Genomic DNA, 23,029 nt, shown 5'->3' with positions numbered 1-23,029 from the left:
TTTCATGAGTTCACAATCTAGACTGAGTTCCATCATTAGATTATTTTCCAAGTTTTGTAAAGAAAAAAAAATAGCTAAAGAAATGGAACAGTAAGTTTCATATTTTAATAACATATAAAAACCTCCTTAATTCTACTTTCCAAACAAATAAAGATATTTTTTTCTGTTACTTCATTGTTTCAAGGGAATACCTGGCTTTTTGGCAGCCCCAAATTCCTGTTCAGATGACTCTTAGCATAAGCACATGAAAAATTTTTGTAAATCCAAGATGAACTATAAGTTGCAAAAGCCTTCCTATAATTCACTGTAACCTGGAAGTGGTATTTGAGCATTATGGGAAATTTCTGGATTACTCTGGGTCTGCCAACATAATCACTGTATCACAGTTGTAAAGATGTCTTTTTTTCTTCAGTTTCAATTTTTAATTTAAATTTAGTTAGTTAACTAATATTGATTTCAGGTGTAGAATTCAGTGACTCATCACTTACATATAACACCTAGTACTCATTACAAGTGCTGTCCTTAAGATGTCTTAACATGCTAGCAATATAGTCTGAACTTAAAAACAAGTGAAGTATATGCAAAAGTTTTATAGATGTCATCCTAAAAGTGAACATATATATAAGAAACACTGGGGACAAAGGGAGATTTTTTCAAACACCCATTTCCTTCCTTGTAACAATTACGGAGTTGATGTTACTGACAGAAATATGGGGGGCAGAAAAGGGATTGAGAACCTCTATTCTATTTGGTAGTTTTCTTACAAAAATTGCTGTTACCATCAGTATGGATAGTATCTTAATTGTGTACATAATATGCCAATGGTAAGTTAAATTTTGAGTGGATTTTGAACCTAACTTTCACACTGCATAATATATTTATTATTTCTGAGAGACATCAGGACTTGATACCCTATTTCCTCACCTATTATTAGAAATAAAAAAGAAAGGACTATATAAGCTACATATTGCTAAAGCCATGAATGAGGAATCCAACTCATTGTTAGGAACAGATTCTGTAAATGTGTAAAACCTACAATTTCAGTATAATGAGGCAAATTTTCATATACAGACTTTCAATCTACTAAAACTGCACATAACAGTCTCACAAATTTCCACTGGGCATGCCATCATTCTAAGTACATCAATGCTCTAATGCATCATGACTATTGGCATATGGGATTTCCACTAATCTAATGTTTAACAAAATGTTGAGTTAGAACATCCATTTCTAATCAACCATAAATGAGTATTAAGCAACACTTCACCAATCCAATAACCAATACCCTTAATATGAGATATGACAACTAAATGTAATGTGGTGTCCTAGATAGGAAATGGGGACAAAGAAAGGACATTAGCTGAAAACTGGGGAAATATGAAAAAAGTGTGGAGTTAATAGTAATGTACCAAATGTTGGTTTCCTTGGTTGTGACAAACACACTACAGTAATGTAAAATGTTAATAATAGTGGTAACTAGGTATGTGGTATATGGGAACTCTTTAGATTACCTTTTAAATTTTTCTATAAGTCTAAAACCACTCTAAAATAAAAATAGAAAGAATGCAGTTAAGAGAGGGAGACTGAATATGTGTGTGTATAGAGATGGTAATTTTATTTTTTTGGGAGAGAGGACGAGCAGTGGGGAGGGCAGGGAGAGAGAGATAGAGAGGGAGAGAGGGAGGTAGGGAGAGGGAGGTAGGGAGAGGGAGGTAGAGAGAGAGAGAGAGAGAGAGAGAGAGAGAGATTGAGAAAAAATATCAAGCAGACTCCATGCTCCACACAGAGCCCGACACAGGGCTCAATCTCACAACCCTTGGGATCACGACCTGAGCCAAAATCAATAGTCATATATATGCTCAACCAAGTGAGCCACCCAGGGGCCTCAGCAATTACAAATATTCTAAAGCATCTCAAGCAGATGGGATACGAAGGAAAACTCCTCTATATTAAAAGAAGGAAAGAATAGAATGAGTAGAGGTGTAGACAGATTTGCACACTTGTTATTCAAAAAATGAGGAGGTTTCTGATAAACAGCTTCTCTCTTCTTTGAAATCATCTGCGTAGAGTGACGGGAAGAGTAAACCAGAGAAAGGCAGTATAGAGCAGCCAAGCAATACTGAGGGTTCATTTGAGACTGATGACCATGAATTTAAAGAAAACCAATTAGCCCTATTGTATGTCTTTCTTCAGAAATGAATTGTGATTTGCTCCTTAATTCCTACTCAAACAAGGGTTTATATTATTTTTACTACTCTATTTGTTATACATTGCTATTGAATATGAGAAAAGTTTTATACTTTTAGAAAGACAAGGTTAAAATTTTATATTTTATCTTGAAAATATATTTTTTAACGAGTATATTATCCATGGAAACATGAGCTCTAACACATGTGAAGAATAGCTTCTTTTCCCATCTCCTTTCCATCCATTCCCTAACCCTTCCCTTTCATACATAAACCTAGGGTACTGAAGAATAATTTTCTAATATACTTCAAAAGAAATCATGCTTTAGCAAAGTAGATGAATAATGAAAAGGCTGCATTAGTAGAAACCAAATAGAGCTGGCATGATTTACCGAAATCTATAAGCCATTTTAGATCAAAAACCAAGGAAGATGAGTAGGAACACTCAACCATAATAAAAATTCCATCACTTAACATTCATTAGAGGGCACTGTTTTCTTTAATTTCACGTATACTGAAAAAGATAGCTCTTAAAGAATAGCTTTAAGAATTATGTTGTGATTAAATCATATCTTTAGTCTAAATGTGAATATTCAATAACTCCAAAATGTATCCTAAGTACTAATCTTTGATAAAAATTGATAGCCAAAGAACATTTTCAACTAGGCAACCAAATGGCAAAGATATTTAAATAAAAACGTCTTAGGCAGTGATACAAAACTATAATAAACCTACACCAAAATCAAGTTGGCACTATACTTTTATTAAGCATCGATGAATGAATGTCAAATAACAATACGTTCATATTATATACAGTCTAAAGTAATTTTATTCTTTAGAATATGTAACCAAAAGAGAAATTTTTGGTATATAAAAAAAATTCCATGATATAAAATATAAAAAGGAGAACTGCTAGTACCTAGGAATCTTCAATTGCCCCTTCTTCAAACACAAAGTTCAACTGAGTACCAGAGCTCCTATTTTATCTCTCTACGTGGTCCCTAGGATCTGGGTTCTATTTCCCATTTCCACAGGACTGCCACATCATCCTTAATTTTGAATAAATTCCTAATTCATCATCCTGCCTCTAGTCTTTCTCTCCTTCCACTTCGTTTACACTTTTCCTGAAGCCACTTTAAGAAACAAAAATGTGATCATGTCAGTCCTTGTTTAAATCACTACCACTGAGGTCCATCACATGAGATGAATGAAGTTCAGACTCCTTATTTGGCCTGATAGCCAAAGCTTTTTACAGTCTGGATTTATCCTATCCTTTCAAGCCCTATTCTTTAATATTATTCCACATATACCCTTCATATTAGTTATAACTTCCCAACATACCTACATTCATATTTGTGGGTTTTAGTACATCAAGTTTCCTCTGCTTAAAACACCCTTCTACCGGGGTGCTTGGGTGGCCCAGGCTGTTAAGCATCCGACTCTTGATTTTAGCTCAGGTCATGATCTCACACACACTACATGAAATCGAGCCCTGCATCAGGCTCTGCACTGATGGTGCAGAGCCTGCTTGGGATTCTCTCTCTCTCTCTGACCCTCCCCCCGCCTCACTGTCTTTTTTTCAAAATAAACACACAACCCCCCCCCCCCAAAAAAAAAACAAAAATATCCTTCTACCAAGTCAACCTGACAAATTCCTATCCATCCTTTTAAAGCCACTCAAGTATGATCTCCTTTTAAGCCTATAATATGCAAAGTCATTTTACTATCTCTTCTTTTTTATCCCACAGCACTTTATACATACCTCTATTATAGGACTGTAGCTATTCAAAAGAGGTCCTTACATATACAATCACCTAAACTGTGGCAAAGGTGACACTGCAACAGGGAAAGCTGAACTGTCAATGAGCAAAGGCTATTGCAAGGGTCAACTGCTACATGCTGGAAGATATTTGCAAGACATATAACTCAGAAAGGTTCTTGATAAAGAATGTATAAAGAATTTATATAAATCAATTTTCAAAAAGGCAGAAAACCCAAAAGAAAGGAGATGACAGACTTCAGCAGTCAAATCACAAAGGAAGGCATATATCATATATAAATGGCCAGTAAACATTAAAAAGGTGTTCAGCTTAGTCATCAGAGAAATGCAAAATAAAATCACAAGAAGGTAACACTACACAATGACCAGAAAAGTAAACATTTTTTAAAAAGAGTATCAAAACTTGGCTAAAGTGAACAAACAAAACTATCAAATACTGATGGGAGTGTAAATTGGTACAAACACTTTGGAAAGCCTTTTGACAGTATTTAGGAAAGCTGAAGGGGTGCCTGGGTGGCTCAGTCAGTTGAGCATCCAACTCTTGATTTCAGCTTAGGTTGTGACCTTATAAGGTTTGTGGGATCGAGCCCTGCGTTAGGCTCCACACTGTCAGTGCAGAGCCTGCTTGGGATTCTCTCTCTCCCCCCACCCCCTCTCTGCCCTCCCTTGCTTGTGTTCTCTCTCAAAAATAAATAAACTTTAAAAAAAATAGCTAAACATATGCATACAATCAGTTCCAAAAATTCCACTCCTAAGTATGTACCCAACAGAAATGACTACATGTATTAACCAAAATACAGGTACAAGAGTGATAACAGAACCACTATTTGGTAATAACCTAAAACTAAAAAACAACCCAAATGTTTAAATGTCTATCAACAGGAGACTAGATAAAGTATAGTATACAATGGAATGCCGTGCAACAAAAAGAACAAATGAACTATGCACACAACAAACTAGATAAATACACGAGAACATTGAGCAAAAGAGCCCGATCAAAAAACAAATACATACTGTATACTTCCATGTGGATTGTAAAATATACGTAAACTTGCATACATTTTTATACGTTTGTATAAAACATAATTTAATATGAATAACCAGAACTAAAAGCATTTTAAAAGTAAGAATGTGTACATAAATGAGGATTTAAAAAAAGTCTTTCGAGATATTAAAACATACTATGAGCATAATATGGGGAAACATGGGTAAACCTAATCTTTGGCATTAGAAGGCAGGGATGTGGCTACAGTTGAGGAAGTAAGAGTAGAAAGTGAACAGAGAAGTGGCAGGATAGGGTTTCTGTGATTTTTGGAATTTTATTGATCTAGGTACTGGTTACATAGGTATGTTAACTTTGCAAAATACATTGAGCTATATAATTATGGTTTATGTACTTTTCTGTATATCTAGTATATATTAATATATATTTCTATAATACATATTCTGTACATCTAGCATATATCAAAAAAACTTCTAAAAATAAAACAGAATATAGCTTAAATTGTATTCCAATATGCATCTTTAAACCCTTAAAGAATTGGAAAAAGATAAAATCCAAAAGGCAATGTAATAAAATTTAGTTATTCAAAAAGCAATATAAAAATTAATGTAAAGTATTTACACCCAGAAAATCAAACAAGGAGACTGGATGGCATAGGTATAGGAGACTGAAAACTTACTAAAGAAGCTCTACGAGACCTTCGGCTCATTGGTTGATCAAATGGTGGACTGTTTATCTGCAACTTTTCAAGATACCCATCAGGTATTCTGATATCTGCAGGCAATGATAACCGTTTATTTAAATCCTTTAAAAAGAAAAAAAGGGAAAAAAGGTATTTGTAATCACAAATAGAAGAGACAAGGGCATTTTACTTTTGAATTCATAGGCTCTACTGTACTATTTATTAATAAGTAATTGTCAAGTTTTATTATAGTTTCAAAGTTACTCATGTTGATTATATATAATATCTGAATGCAAATATATTTACTGTAAGCAGAAGTATACAACAGAGTTCTACAGAAATGGTACTCTGCAACTCCGTTATTTCTGAGTCCTTTTGTTGGTAAATTTCACATGGAATTTTCTTAGACATGATTTATACTTTGTAGGAAGAGGAAAAGACCACCACAAAATGTGACTGGTTTAAGTAACAACCAAGTAGATAAAGTTTTGTGCACAAGCACAGGGAGACAACTGAAATCTTTTATTAATGCTATGTCAATGGAAATAAATAAAAAGCAAGAAAAATCTCAAATAAACAACTTAACTTTATATACCTAAAGAAGCTAGAAAAAGAAAAACAATGTCCAAACCTAGTAGAAGGCAGGAAATAATAAAGATTAGAGTAGCAATATATATATATATGTAAAACTCACCACAGTTAGGTGGGATAAAGGGTGGGTTTTAAAAAAGGCACTTCTATTTCTTTTTTGTTGTTAATTTTTTGATGTTTATTTTTTATTTCTGAGAGAGACAGAGCTTGAGTGGGTGAGGAGCAGAGAGAGAGGAGACACAGAATCTGAAGCAGGCTCCAGCTGTCAGCACAGAGCCCGACACAGGGCTTTAACCCATGAACCGTGAGATCATGACCTGAGCCAAAGTTGGACACTTAACAGACTGAGCCACCCAGGCACCATCTATTCCATTTAATTACAAAATGTGAACTGAGAAATCAAAAGGGAATCTTTCCTACATTATCATACCAAAAAACATAAATCCTATAAAAAATAAATCCCTGGGGTGCTTGGGTGGCTCAGCCAGTTAAGTGTCCAACTTCAGCTCAGGTCATGATCTCACAGCTCTTGAGTCCGAGCCCTGCATCGGCTCTCCACTCTCAGCACAGAGCCCACTGCTGTCTCCCTCTCTCTCTGCTCCTCCCCTGCTCTCTCTCAATAATAAACAAACATGTAAAAAAATCTCTACTATTCATGATAGTAACCAAACCAAAAAACAAAAGTGAGATGTATAAGAACTATGTAAATATTTACTGAGAGATATCAAGTATTGAAATATATACCATGTTACCAAACGGTAATACTAAATAATTAAAAGATAATGGTTTGTTAGTTTTCCATAATCCCAAACAAATCACAATAACATTATTATTAGAACACGATATTTAAGGGGGCCCTGGGTGGCTTAGTCACTAAGCATCTGACTCTTGATTTTGGCTCAGATCATGCATGATCTCAAAGTCGTGGGATCAAGCCCCGCATCAGGCTCTGGGCTGACAGTTTGGAGCCTATTTGGGATTCTCTCTCCCTCTCTTTCTGCCCCTCACTCCTGCCCATGCACATGTATGCGTTCTCGCTCTCAAAATAAACATTAAAAAAATATATTTAAAATTTATATAGAAGAATACACAGAAAGTAACATCCAAAAACATCCTGAATAATAATATATAATGATGTGCAAGATGTGGAGGATGTTAAGAAAGAAGTCTTTCTTCAGCTATTAAAATATATGAAAGTAAGAATATCATCAAGAGTGGGTCACCTTTGGGGGGGGGGGAATAAACACAGCTCAATAAAAGAGTTAGAAAGTCCAGACGATAGATCTTAATAGTAAATAAACTTTAAACATATGATAAAACCATATATATGATGAAGAAAATATTTTCATTATTATTGTGATATAATTTATACAGTGATATGAACAGACATCAAGGTGATCTCAAGAGTTAAAAATATTAATTTATCATTTAGAAAACTGATACTGTTTTACTTAACTGCTTTAGAAACAACCTTTTATCAATGAAAATGCAATCAACCAATGGGACAGAGACCCTACGCATTGTAATGTCAACTCAAAAGCACCAAAAACCCCAATATTCTTAATTCAAAACATGTTCAATTTTTTTGGACAAAACTATTTTAATCTATAGTATGTACCAAAATAAGAACATTCACAATCAACTTCCAATCTCAAGGTTATATATAAACTATTAATTCTTTTACATGGGGAAATAACTTATATGTTCTACAATAGTAGGTATAATAAGCCATAAAGGAAATGATAACCATATTTACAATATAAAGCAAAAAAAAACAAAAACAAAAACAAAACAAAAAAAGCTGATGCTTATTTTATGTATACATTTTGAAATCTGAAATAAAATATAAAGTATTAAGTATCCAGATGAACCTCAAAAATATAATTAAAATCCTATTTTCTAAAAAGAAAACTTTGCTAAAGTATCATTCTGAATTTCCAGTATTTTTGAAAATTCACATTTCCACTACAACAGACCCTTACATGTTTTGCAGAATGTTAAATATAATTAATGTATACTTGCCTTGGCATGGTAGATAATTGGAAAAAAGGAAATATTCACAAGACCATACTAAATTTTCTTACAATGTCATTTGCCTTCATGAAAATTTTCAAATGGGCATTTGCTCTGTTTGATATATATGTGTATTTATATACACAAACACACATATGCAGGTACATTTTAATTTTTTTAAATGGTTACCTCCATTGAGATCCGTCTATGTATACGATTTCTAAGACAAACACCCGTAGGTGACTGTACTTCATCAGATGATGTCCCAGAAGCTTGGTCACTCTCACCATCTGATCCCATTTTTAGATTTTCATGAACAATATCTGTATCAGAAAATGAAACATCACTTATCGTGGGAGAGATGTATTATACCCTACTATATATCACATAATTTATTATCACTACAACTAAGATACAGACAGCCAAGACATAAAAATCATAGCATAAGAAGTCTTACATTCTGGGTGTTCTAGGTATATAGCTAACAGATCAAAATATAATTCAGATGTCTTGAAACAGTAGTGAGAAATGCTTTCACACTCTGAGATTATGAAAAACTATGGAAAAAATTAACATTCAAGTTATTATCAAGAGCTGAATAATAAAGTTATAGGCTGGAAATAACACTTGAGGATTTCTTAGTTCTCTGATTTTCCAGATCTGGAAACTGAGACTTTGAAAGGTTAAATGATTTTCAAAGGTTACACAGCTTAGAGGCAGAGCTAAAATAGAAACCTAGTCTTTTGCCTTTTATTTAGTTTAGTACTTTTCCATTAGATAACGTGTCATTGGGTCTACAGACAAATGATAACTTCTTTGAATATTCTTAAAAAAAAAAGTTTTCAAAGCCACTAATGCAGCTTTCCCTCTCTAGTGTTAAAAAATAAAAGAACAATTCAAAAATTATTCATTGAATATCTATTTAACTGCAGAAATAAGTTTTTGACCACCAAAAATCTGTTTGAAGTAAAAAACATATTTAAATTACCATACAAGTGGGTTATGGTTTTGGTTTTTTGTCTTTTTTTTTAAGGATAAAAGTTAAATGAGAGAGGAGGAAGATTAATTCTATCTGGGTATACTGAAAACAAATTTGTATACTTATATACTTGCTCTATATTTGCATTTGTCAATCATCCTGTAATTCATATAGCAAGAGTTGCCTACCAGAAACATATACTAGATCCCAAATAGATCTCTTACCACTGGTTCTCTTTACAGAATTAGTTATTGGCCCCACAAGTAGGTTGTTTCATGCTAGAGTGTTTTAACATACTCCCCGCCGCACTGTTGTATCTATAAGAGACGGCTTTCCCCAATTTACCAATTTGATGAGCTCATTCTTCAAAACTATGCTCATTTGTCATTACTCAGTGAAATCTCTTCTACTCTCAGACACAGATGACTACTGTACCCACACCTACTGCTCCCATTGCACTGAAAAGCATTTTTTTGTTTCATGGGATTTTACACCAACTTCTGAGATCATTGGAGGCACGATTTAGCTTATTCACTTTAGTATTCCCCAACTTAAAAGAGTGTCTGATATTTAGAAAGTGCTTAACAGGAACACCTGGGTGGCTCAGTTGGTTAAGGCTCCAACTCTTGATTTTGGCTCAGGTCATGATCCCACGGTTTGTGAGATCAAGCCCCATGTCAAGCTCTGTGCTATAGCCAGAGCCTGCTTGGGATTCTCTCTCTCCTCTTTCTGCCCCTTCCCTGTTCATGTTCTCTCTCTCTCTCAAAATAAATACGTAAAAACATTAAAAATAAAAAAGTAGTCAACAAATAATCTAAAATTGATTATTAACTAAAAATCAAAGAATGGACTAGATAACTGCACCTCTTCTTTCAAATGAAAGATTATATGAAATATCAACATGTAAAAAAATAGTATTTTATAGCTGTAAATTTTTATTTTTAATGAATATTTACTTGTGAAAATGAGAACTGTTTAAGTCAAGGATCTTATCAAATCAGTCTCAGAATTCCTGTATTTTTGTTTTTTGTCCTGATAGCACATTATTGAGAAAATTCTTACACTAGTAAGTAGTTACAAATATAATGATTTTTAATAGATATGTAATTTAAGAACACACTTCTATTATACAAAGATTTCTGGAGAAATTTCATACTAAGATTTAAACAAAAAATTAACTTGGCAATAAAAGTCAGTGCACTGGGAACTGATTCCTAATCTGATGGTATCCGACACATCTGAGGCCAAGTATTCTTTTGTCACACTTTTAAAATGCTAAAGATGATTTAATCATGCCTTCAACTTCCAGCAAAATCTGAACATCTACCTCCTTCAAGAAAATGTTGATTAAAATGCAATAATATTTTAAAATGTATAGCTGAGTTTACAAGAATATAGGCACAACATTGAGGAAGCGAAGACAGAGAAGTAAGAGCCAAAAGCTGTTACTCGTAATGGACTCTGTCACTCTCTTGAGGAGGGATTGCTGATCTTGGTAAGAAGGTGCATGGGTTTAGCCACCACACTAGGATAAAAGATGAAGCCCTGGCTGTCCAAGGTGCAAGTGAGAGCCTCCCAAAGAAAGGCACAAGACTCTCAAAGTAGTACATCTTCAGTAAAGGACAGACTTAAATAAATCTGTTCTCCTGTACAAGGACCACAAAGGAGCATATTAATCTCAGACTATGAATAAATACTTGAGTACCATCTGACTCAACCAAGAAATTACTCATGTCATTAATGAACAAATGTAGTTCCAACATGATTATCATGTTCATTTTCATTTCCGTTAATAAGACAAAAGTGAAATAATTAAGGATTATGTCAAAGTTTCATTCATTTGTCACGTGTATGAGCACTTCTTTGCTGAATTAGGTAATGGTTTTCAAGTACTAAAAGAATAAATGGCTCAATTTTGTGCCACTTACAACTGTAACAGCTACAGATACAATACACTTTTAAATTTAATCTGCATTACTAACATTTTCAATACCATTTTCTTAAATTCAGACCAAAGATCAGCAAATGTGACATGTTTTTATATGGCTCCTAAACTAAAAATATTTTCTGCATCTTTAAAGAGTTATTTTAAAAGAAAAAGAATATGCAATAGAGACAACATGTGGCCCATAAAACCCAAAAAATTTACAATCTGGCCCTTTACAGAAAAGTTTGCCAATCCCTGGACTAGACAGCGAAACTATAAATCAAATCCTAATCTGAAGTGTTCTCCAATTTCTGTGGGGTAAATACTCCCTCCACGGCCAACTTCAAGTTACAATATGACCATCACTGAGCACGTAATTGGGAAGAAATGTACATGCCATTACATAAAATTTTGATTATACAGATATAACAGAAATAACCCCCAAAGCAGAGGTAATAGTAAAGTGTAGTAAAATAATTAGGAAATAATGAGTTTTAAGTATTCATTAACTTTGTTTTTAATTAGCTTACTTAATTACAGATTTATATAATTTAAATCTTAATAATGGCTACATTTAACAACCAGCTTGCAAAATTCCTGAAAACTTAACAATCATCTCTCATGAACCAGTGTGAGCCTACTCCAGTACACCATTCTGTAGGGTTACACCTATGAGGATAAAACCTTCATACATTTCTCCCCTAGATAAAACCCCACGAGAGATAAGCTCATACTCCCAAAATGAACAAAACAAATGAAGAAATAATCTACCATGACAAAGGAGATAAAGCAAGCAGCAAAATAAAACCCTCAGAAACTTCAGTTAATATAATTATGCCATGAGACTATAAAATTATTTTACTTAAAAAAATCAAAGCATGATAGTAAGATGCCATCAAAAGAGACCAGAGATGGGATGCCTGGGTGACTCAGTCGGTTAAGCTTCCAACTTTGGCTCAGGTCACGATCTCACAGTTTGTGAGTTTAAGCCCCACATCAGGCTCTGTGCTGACGGCTCAGAGCCTGGAGTCTGCTTTGGATTCTGAGTCTCCCTCTCTCTCTGCCCTCCCCTGCTCATGCTCGCTCACTCTCTCTCTCTCTCAAATAAATAAATGTTAAAAAAAAAAAAAAAATACCAGAGAGATAAAAAGAAACTTGTAGATACGTATTTTTCCTGAATACTTACAATGACACAGTGACCTAAGAATGAGAACTCAGGGGATAATCATGGATACTAATTACCGCACCGGGCTATTGCATGGTGACAATCTGGAGTTACTATGGTATGACCCTAAATTAAGCAAGCTTCTGTTCACCTTGAAATCTTGCATCCATCTCTTAAGGGTTTTGTTTTCTTTCGGTGGACAGGTTTTCAAATGTTACTGCTCTGTAGTGTCAGTGCTATCACCTCTCTAGAGCCTTCCATCTTCCTGCTACCTCTGTTATTTTCAACTTGATTTTTATCTTACAAGAAAAATCAGATAATAAAGGCTGATTCCATACAACTATAATCTAGCTATGTACATGACCTCTAGGGAAAAAAAAAAAAAAAAAGACCGTTAAATTACCTAGTCGGCTTCCATTTCTGGGCATTGCCATGAAGGATCCAAGGCTTCCTCCAATAACACTATGTGGTCTCCGCAACGGGGGCTTCTTGAAGGATCCTGTGTACTGGTGGAGGAAGGAATGCATACTGTGAGAGGTTGGAGGCCTGCCATTCTTCACAATAGGCTCTGTGGTTCACAGTATCCAAAATCATTCCATTACCAGCCCAAGATTCAGGATCACATGAGAAGGATTGAGAAAGCAAAACAGAAAACAAAAGGTTTATGAGATCAGTAACATTTAAGAATTCTTTGGCTATCTAAACAAAGTGCCAAAATTAAAATAATTTCTGTGAAAAATACTTATAGAAAATACTTTACTATTTGAAATTGGTCGAATAACTTCAGTATCCATTTCTTATGTAACCAAATTGGTTAGCAATCACAGAACTACTATTATAGCCCATAGATTTTTTTTAACCATTTGCTTATTTTAATATATCCCAAGCTTGTTTCCCAACTTCTCCTACATTTACTAACTTCATATATGTCTTATGGTTACAAATGCTACATATATATGTATATATACATATATATATGTACGTGTGTGTGTGTGTGTGTAAAAAATACATGGTCCTGGCCTGAGGGAATTTATATCCCTATTTGCTAGACATTCAAAAGGTTTGTTAGTTAATGAATAAAACAGAAGTACTTAAGCAAAGATCAAATCAGTGGCTCTGAAATTTACCCGAAATTTGGGATTTTTAATATAAAGAGCTTTTTTTTTTTTTTTAAGAAATCACACTTATAAGTAAGCAGAAACATTTAAAATATATAATACTTAAAAAGTTATTTAATTATAAATGGGAGAAATCCTGTTTTGTAATGTTTACAAGGAATCTCAAGATTCCTTTCCACCTCTAAAGAAGAGCTCTAAAACAGGTTAAGGACACGATGAAGTCTTCTGTGACACATAAGTAGTCTTTTGTATTAGAATTATGTTTTTACTGGTAGTAGTCAAGGAATTTTAAAAGGAAGGGGGCTTCTCTGAGTATCTCCTCTAAAACGGAGCCAGCTCTTCTTTCGTAGCTGATAATCAGGAGTAAGAATATCTCCTAATGTGAGTATTTCTCCTACCTGTAAAGGTTTATCAGACACCAAGAACAAGAAGCCCACATGGCCTGCACTTCTACTGATAATGGTTGCATATAAGATGGGAGAGGGAGGATGGGGCCAAAGGATCCTCGGGACTCAGACAAAGCCCAAGTTATCTAATTTGGGTAGAATACCAGACTGGAAAAAGGAAAAGTACCTAACTAGTAATGGATAACATCTGTCCAAAGTGTCCCATGGCCTGTACATTCCTTGGCAGTAGCTGGCTGATCAAGGACTTGGGGGATCTTAATTTAAACCTAGTATAATAATGAATGATTTCATAATGAATAGGGAGGGGTATCTGATACAAATGCAAAAATTAAATAGTCAAACAGTGTAGGTAGGATACAAGCTAGAACACATAAGAAAACTTTTCTCTTCCAAGGTTGTCATGTTTCTTATCTGGAATCATAATAAAATACATTGATAATCTGCCTATAGAAAAGTTGCTGTGGGGAATAGAACTTTTACAGTCTTGAGGAATACAGCTTAAAAAAAAAAGAGAGAGATCATAAAACATTCAATTATTCAGGGGACTTTTATTGTGTGCCTACCATTCCAGGTCCCGGGCATCAACAGGTGAACAAAATAAACAAGGTACTACTCTCTAAGATTATAAGATCTTATGAAAGGGAAACAAGAAACTAATGAATAAGAAAAATATTAGATGATAGGCAATATGCAAAAGATTAAAAAAAGAACAGAAAATAAAGGAGTGGCTATTTTACACTAGACACTGAGTAAAGTTCTCTCTATAGAAGTCTTTTTGACACAGATATAAATGGAAAAATGAGCCAATCCTGGGAAGATAGGTGATGGTGAGTTAAAAGATATTCCAGACAAAGGGTAAAGCCACTGCAAAAGTCAACATGTGGCAGGAATCTGACTTGCTAGAACAGTGGTCCTCAAACTTTAGCATGTTTCAGAATCACCTTCAGAGACTTGTTAAAATAGAAGATTGCTAACTCCTAGCCCCTGACTTCCCGACTCAGTAGGTCTGATGTGGAATCCAAAAATTTTCATCTCTAACAAATTCTCAGGTGATGCTGTTTGTTGCTGACCCAGAGATCAAACTTGAGAAACACTCTGTTAGAAGAACACAAAGAAGGCAAGTGTAGCTGTAGTACATAATTGTTATTTAGTGAGGGCAGAGAGATAAGCAGGTTTGTATGTAACTGCAAAAGTTCAAATTTTATTCTGACATTGCAATCGGTTATGGTAGCTTTGAAGCAGGTAGTAATATGATCTCACTCACGTTTTAAAGATACCACTCTGAGAGATCAGAGATGGTGGGAGGTAAGGAAGTGGAATAACTGTGTAAAGTAGCATGAGAGGGATCTCCTTGTGGTACTGGAATACCTCTTTATCCTGATTACAGCAGTGGTTACATGAATCTACATGTGATAAAATGACACAAAACTATACTCACACTTTATTCCTGTGTTAATTTCCTAGGTTTGATAAAGTTCAATAGTTAAGGAAGATGTAACCAAAGGAGGGAACTGAGAGAAGGACACAAGAGACCTCCCTGTCCTATGTTTGCAACTTCCTTTGAATCTATAATTATTAAAAATTAAATAATACCAGTCTACCATTTCTTATTCATTAAACCATATTCAGATGCAGACTGTGTGTGCCACCTATCTTAGGAGCTTTTTATATTCTAAGATAAATTCCATAAAGAATATATTGGAACCAGCTCACAGGCACTGATAAATAACCAAAAAGGTGTAGAATCTTTGTCAAAGCTATTGGTGAAATCCATGTGCCAATACACATAAGCGTGTAAGCAACAGCAGACTGTAACTCAGAAACAGCCTACGCTCCTAACAATCTCTGCATCCCCAGAGGAATCCATGTCTATTATAACATCTTCAAATATTATTTCAAGTAACTTAAGAGAAAACTCACTAAGAGATCCTATTTCCTCTTCTTTACTCCTTGTTAAAGTCACTATTATAATAAAGTTTTAATAAAGTAAATAATATAAACCACTTGAAAAAATTTTTTCACCATTTCACCACTCATTATAAATTAAGCATGTTTTAGGACAATACTAAAATATTCCAGAAAATATGCAAATAATCTAAAATATTAATTAGCTCTCCAAGAAGGATGTCCATTTCTTTGATCCAAATTCTTCTTTTTTTTTTTTTTTAAAGTTTATTGACTTTGAGAGAGAAAGCACAAGTGGGAGAAGGGCAAAGAAAGAGAGAGAGGATCCCAAGCAGACTCCACGCTGTCAGCACAGAACCCGACACAGAGCTCAGTCTCACGCACTGTGGGATCATGACCTGAGCTGAAATCAAGAGTCAGATGCTCAACCAACTGAGCCACCCAGGTGCCTTCTTTTTTTTAAGGAGAGGTTTGTCTTATAGTCAAATACCCATTAAGAAGCTGACGCAGAACCTATCAAGATGTACAGTGTGCTTGCAAGACTATTTGATCATAAGAACAAATACTCAGGGCTTAATGAAAACACCAAAAATTCAAAGAGGGTCTGAGGGAAGTAAGGATTTTGCTCTTGGCAAGAAGAAAAAAAGTAAGACATCATAAAATTGTCTTTGAGTTTTGACCCAAATGCAAGATGTGTCCCCCTCCTACACAGAAGTTATATTCAAATTATGATTTAAAAATGTATTTTCTACTGAATTCATCTATGTCTTCTCTCTCATATTACAATCAGCCAGATAAACTTGAGTAAATAATGACCCTGATCAACTAAAGCCTGAGTAGGATCAATTAGTTACTCAGAGTCATATTAACTAGTAAGTAAGTGTTAGTGTATCCCAAATTCCAATCTATGACTTTTAACTTAAAGTCCGGAGCCCTTTCCCTTTATACTTTTCCCTCTCTCACAACAAGGACACTTGCATTCAGGGGGCAGAGGTATTCATGCGTTCACCCACTGCCACAAATCTCTAACAGAAGAATTTTAGGCACAGGAAAGAAAGGCTTGTCATAGAACGTGTGCATCATGATATACTGGCAGCCATTCCGGTAACCCCTTCCTGGATATTATTATGACATCCCTAGGGCTGTTTCACTTTGGAATATGTAACCTTGCTCTGTAAATTTCATCAGGATTTTACATTTTAATCTGTTCAATTTAACGAGCTCTTTTCATTTTATGTCAACATATGTGAACTACTGCTTTACACTGTAAAAAGAACTACCAAATGTGAAATGTTACATGCCTATCAAGTGCTCTCAATACTATGAACAGATTCTGCAGTAAATATGAGTATAATTCACTCACGTGATGAACCCTGTCATCTAGTCAATATGCATATATAATGTTCTAAAACTATGATGAAGCCCCAAACAGGAATTTCACAAACTTACTATATACTTTTAAGCTGTATTAACTTAGGTTAACTTAAAAATAGTTATTTAACAACTAGGATAATATTATATAAGGTATTCTTATTTAAGAGCCAATGAAAAATGGAAAGATAAATGGGACAGAAGAATCCACAAGGGTTAGAGACCAGGAGGAGGTTTCAAGTAGTACTAGTGGAGTAAGTAACACTGCTCCAGTAAGTAAGCAAGAAAAAGTTATGTTGTCTTCCGTTTCCTAAGAACCAGAGAACAAGACAAAGAAATAACCAAAAGGAAGCTAACAGGAACTTATCAGAAAAGAAAGCTTACACTTTGCAAAGTAATTAAAAGGGGGAAGCGTCTCTCCTTCCCTCTCCTCCCCAGCCCCCAAATATTTACCATTATCCTTGCTGCTATTTTCTTCAATAGTCATTTGTTCCGCCAATTCAGACAATGATTCATCAATAGTTTGGCTTCCTCGAAGAGTGAGGGATAGCCTTCTCTTGAATTTTTTCATCCTATCAACTGAATGTGACTTGAAAATTCCTGAAAGAACAGAAGAGAATGAACACAAAATTAAGGCTATAAAATATTTTAAAGCTCAAGGAAAATGTCATTCAGAATTTACTGGCAATCTTCAAACTAGGAATATAATAAGGAATTTTCATGTCCACCAAACATCACAAAGTCCAACCCCTTATTATATATATATATATATATATATATATATATATATATATATATATATATAATTTATTGCCAAATTGGTTTCCATACAATACCCAGTGCTCATCCCAAAAGGTGCCTCAATGCCTATCACCCACTTTCCCCTCTCCCCCAACCCCCATCAACCCTCAGTTTGTTCTCAGTATTTAAAAGTCTCTTATGGTTTGCCTCCTTCCCTCTCTGTAACTTTTTTTCCCCCTTCCCCTCCTCCCTGGTCTTCTGTTAAGTTTCCCAGGATCCACATATGAGTAAAAACATATGGTATCTGTCTTTCTCTGCCTGACTTATTTCACTTAGCATAATACTCTCCAGTTCCATCCATGTTGTTACAAATGGCCAGATTTCATTCTTTCTCATTGCCAAGTAGTATTCCATTGTATATACAAACCACATCTTCTTTATCCAACCCCTTCTTTAAAAGGATTCATTCACTCTGGGGCACCTGGGTGGCTCAGTCAATTAGGCGTCTGACTCTCGACTTCCGCTCAGGTCATGATATCACCATTTGTGAGTTGAAGCCCTGCATTGGGCTCTGTGTTGGCAGCATGGGGCCTGCTTGGGATTCTCTCTGCCCCTCACCTACTCTTGCGCGCTCTCTCTCTCTCAAAATAAATAAACGTTAAAAAAAAAACAAATAAAAATAAAAAACAAAAAGATCCACTCATTCTGATTAATGCTATATTTATGCAGCACCATCAGAAGAGCAGGAATTCTACAAAACTAAATAAAGACAGAGGTTTTAAGCATAACAAATGAATTTAGGACGATTAGAAATTTTCCTAAAATGTGCTTTTTAAAAACCAATATAATAAAAATATCAATTCAGAGTCTGTGTCTCCCTATCTCCCCACCTGCCATGCTCTCGCTCTCTCTCAAAAATGAATAAATGTTTAAAAAAATTAAAAATAAATAAAATAAAAATATCAGAATGATTTTGATGCATAGGTACCATTATTATAAATATCAATCACCACATTGGAAACAGTCAGTGATATCTTTATATATAAATGGGGGATGCCAGGGGCGCCTGGGTGACATAGTTGGTTAAGCATCTGACTTTTTTTTTAATTTTTTTTTAACGTTTATTTATTTTTGAGAGAGAGAGAGACAGAGCATGAATGGGGGAGGGTCAGAGAGAGGGAGACACAGAATCCGAAACAGGCTCCAGGCCCTGAGCTGTCAGCCCAGAGCCCGACGCGGGGCTCGAACTCACGGACCGCGAGATCATGACCTGAGCCGAAGTCGGATGCTCAACCGACTGAGCCACCCAGGCGCCCCAAGCATCTGACTTTTGACCTCAGCTCAGGTCTTGATCTCAGGGTCATGAGTTCAAGCCCCACACTGGACTCCATACTGGGTGTGGAGCCTACATACATACATACATACATATGTACGTATGTATGTACATAATAGGTGGGGTAGAGGGGGTGGGGAGAGATAAAGAATGATATTGGAACCTCATTAAATGGCTCCAACAGGAATTTTTTTTAAGTTCTTATTTAACCAATATCTTACATCTTTGCTGTTTCCCCCCCCCCCCCCCCCCCCACCGGCCTTGGTTAGCTGTCAGGAACCCCTTCCTGTTACCGTAACAATGCCAAGTTTTAGAAGGAAGTAATGAAAGCCAAATTAATAGTATAAAATGCATACCCCATACATGACACTTTTATATTTCTTAATTCATTTAGTTTTCCTAACTCTAAAGACTAGACTACACTACTTATTTTCACTTATTTCAGGTTCAAAGAAGTTCTCTGACCAAAGCCAAACAAACAATAAATGACACAACTAAAATTTAAAACTAAGATTACCTTTTCCTTCACATTTTAACATCTCTGAAATTAGGATGCATCCTATAATTAAAGGATGTCAAAATATTGACATAATTGACAGCCTCTTTTTTCTTAGTGGTACATACAGCAAAGGTATGATTCATAGCAGAGTCTCAGATAAAATCAAACAAGGTATTTACTGCCAAAACAAATCCCTCAATAATTTACCTGTAACTTCTTTTCTAATTTACTATTTCTTACTTGGGATGAACAATTTCACAAGATTACCAAACATATTGTAACCATTAGCCCAACTAAAAGTAAGAGCTCCCCTATGCTAAAATACATATTTTACCATCCAGCTCTGGGTATCTATTTTGAATCTAAATATTTTTGCTTATTTTCTCATTCTAAGGTCTATTTACATAGCTGAGTACGCTGAACATGTGAATTCTCCATAAGATACTATATGAATAATTTTTGTTTGCTCAAAGGCTGAGGGGAGGCTTTCAAGTAGAAATTTGTGATATTATATTTTACCAACTACTTTTTACATACTTATTTTAAAAACCTATAACAAAAATATAAAAACCACACACATTAAAATAGCAAAAAATTGTACTTACACTTCAAAAGGGCTTTTTTTTTATCCTTACGCTCTAAAACAATGGATATTTTTTTGGTGAGATACTGAAAAACCCGTTCCTTAGCTTAGTTTGGTCATGACACCAAAAGGACAAATCCATGGTCCTGAATATTTTCTACTACGTTATCTTCCAGTTGACTAATCCTCTTTCAGCTGTGTCCAACTGGCAGTTAAAACCATCTATTGTGTTCTTAATTTTAGTTACTATATATATATCTTAAAGAGAGAGAATGTGAGCAGGGGAGAGGCAGGGAAAGAAAGGAAGAGAGTGTGGAGCCTCACTCAGGGCTCGATCTCATGACTTGGAGATCATGACCGGAGCTGAACTCGAGTCGGATGCTTCATGAACTGAGCCACTCAGTGCCCTAGTTACTATATTTTTCAGTTCTAGAATTTCTACTTAGTTCTTTTCTACAGATTCCAGTTCTCTGGTCAAATTCTCCACCTTGCCATCTATTTTCATGAATAGATTATAGTATTTTAAAGCTCCTGTATGTAACTTCAGAGTCTGCATAGCCTATGCATAACCTATTTCTATTGTTGATTTATCCCTATATCTATTGTTGATTTTCTGTGTTGATGTGTGTGCCTAGTAATTCTTTATTTAATGTTACACATTGTATGTGAATGGTTGCATGAAAATATATATGGATAAATATAGAGGCTCTAGATGATGTTACCTTCTTCCAGAAATGATTTAATTTTTTTCTAGAAACAGTCAGAGTAGGAGCAGATCACCTAAATCCAATCAAGGACTGAGCTGGCATGAGACAGGGTTTCAAACACTGTGAAGACTGGCCTACCTCTGATTTGTTCCCACTCTTATGGTGTGCCCCCTTTCAAAGGATTGCAGCTGCAAAACTAAGGCTAGAACAACAATAACAAAAAACTATTGAAAACTCCACTCAACTTCCTTGCTTTTTGCTCATCTCTTCTACAATGTTCAGCTTCTATCCTCTTATCCAAAGTAACCTGAGAGTTTGAAAATGCCTCAAAAGGGAAAGTAGCATGGAATATGTCTATCTCCCTTTTCTCCTGGACCTTGACTCAAGTTATGACTGATTTCAAGGCTCTACAATGCCTTGAAAGCGGTTTGTTCCCTACATGTCAAGTAGTTCTCAGAGGGAGACTTAGTACGTACACACACACACACACACACACACACACACACACACACACACGGAATATTACACAGCCGTAAAAAAGGATGAAATTTTTCCACTTTCAACAACAATGGATAAACCTAGAGGGTATTATGCTAAGTGAAACAAGTCATAAAGGAAAAGACAAATACTGTATAGCTTCACTTATATGTGGAATCTAAAAAAACAAATGAATAAACAAAAAGCAAAATCAGACCTATAAATACAGAGAACAAACTGATGGTTTCCAGAGGGGATGGGGTAGGGAGGAAGGGAAGTGCAAAATGGGTGAAGGAAAGTAGGAGATACAGGTTTTCTATCATGGAATGAATGAGTCACAGGAATAAAAGGTACAGCATAGGGAATACATATTGTAATAGTATTGTATGGTAACAGAAGGTAGCTACACTTGTGATGAGCACAGCATAACATACGGAGATGCTGAATCACTATGTTGTAGATGTGAAACGAATTTAACACTGTGTCTATTCAAATAAAAATTTTAATAAAAAATAAGTAAAATAGATAATATATGTATCTCACCAAGCAAGGTGAATTTATAGGAGGCAATCAGTAAACTGTAAGTGTTGATTCCAACTAAGAAACCTGTTACTGTAGGGTCCTAAATGCTAGATTCCTTACATCTCAGTGAGCCCTAACATATTTCTGCCTTGACAGTTAGTAATCCATGCCATTTGTCTTAAAACATTAGATATTTAAGGCAAATTGAGCTATGGCCTATCTCACCTACCCTTTTGTTTTTGTAAGAATTTATACTAGAGACACTCTCCTTTGTCAAAATCCAAATCACCTTGTGCAGTAAAAAGGAAAATCTAACAAGCTTGGGGGCTCAAACCTTGCACATCCCAAAGAAAGGACTTGCCTGTGAAGACTCCTGGGAAATAACTTCTGAGCCCTTGGAATATTCTGCCTGGTAAGTCTCTCTGTATACCTGAGGTCTTGGGCCAGGTAACTTATGTCAATGATGTAAATTATGGTAAATTCTGTTTTTGTATGCCTGAGGTCTGGGCCACAGTAGGACCTCAGAGGAAAGGAGGGATAAGGGAAGCTGCAGACTGAGTAGTTAAGATAGTCATATGGGTACTTTCCTGCCTATGTAAATGATCCCTGATGAAAACCCCAGATATCAAGACTCAGGTAAGCTTTCCTGGTTGACAACACTTTGCATATGTTGTCATACAAAGTGGCTGGTAGAAGGAAGCATTATCCATGCAATTCCACCGGGAAAGGACAACTAAAATCTTACACCTGGCCTCCATCCTACACACGCTTTTCCCTTTGCTGATTTTAATTTGTATCTTTTCACTGTAACAAATCATAATCACGAGTTTTTTCTCTCTGCTTTTCTCTGATTTGTTTCCTTTGAGCAAAACACCAAGCCTGCGGACAGTCTTAGGAACCTCCCTCCCCCCACCCCTGCCACCACACTCCTTCAAAAAACCTATATGTCCAAACAAAAACGCTTAAGGGCTGGTAGCTCACAACTATCAAGTTTTCAACTCCAAAATTATCAAACGTAGTGGCGTGGTCACCAATGTCTA

At 35.3% G+C, this 23,029-nt stretch overlaps 1 protein-coding gene across 4 annotated transcripts in view; it reads right to left on the bottom strand.

The window, feature by feature from the left end:
- The window catches only part of CDK17 (cyclin dependent kinase 17), a 108,782-nt gene that overhangs the window by 19,972 nt on the left and 65,781 nt on the right, over positions 1 to 23,029 (bottom strand). For 3 of the 4 annotated variants that reach the window (XM_019446499.2, XM_019446501.2, XM_019446498.2), the window contains 4 exons: positions 17,581 to 17,727; positions 12,730 to 12,894; positions 8,445 to 8,578; positions 5,649 to 5,774 (listed from right to left, as the gene is read on the bottom strand). In XM_019446499.2, coding sequence (XP_019302044.1) covers positions 5,649 to 5,774; positions 8,445 to 8,578; positions 12,730 to 12,894; positions 17,581 to 17,698 — 543 coding nt within the window. In that variant the 5' untranslated portion in view covers positions 17,699 to 17,727. Of the gene's footprint in view, positions 1 to 5,648; positions 5,775 to 8,444; positions 8,579 to 12,729; positions 12,895 to 17,580; positions 17,728 to 23,029 lie in introns of those variants that run through there. The other variant, XM_053895416.1, reaches the window with a different exon arrangement.

This window comes from Panthera pardus, unplaced genomic scaffold (assembly GCF_024362965.1).
Source record: "Panthera pardus isolate Hobbes unplaced genomic scaffold, ASM2436296v1 HiC_scaffold_6, whole genome shotgun sequence".
NCBI classification, from domain to species: Eukaryota; Metazoa; Chordata; class Mammalia; order Carnivora; family Felidae; genus Panthera; species Panthera pardus.
This window is presented reverse-complemented; position numbering and strand designations above follow the sequence as displayed.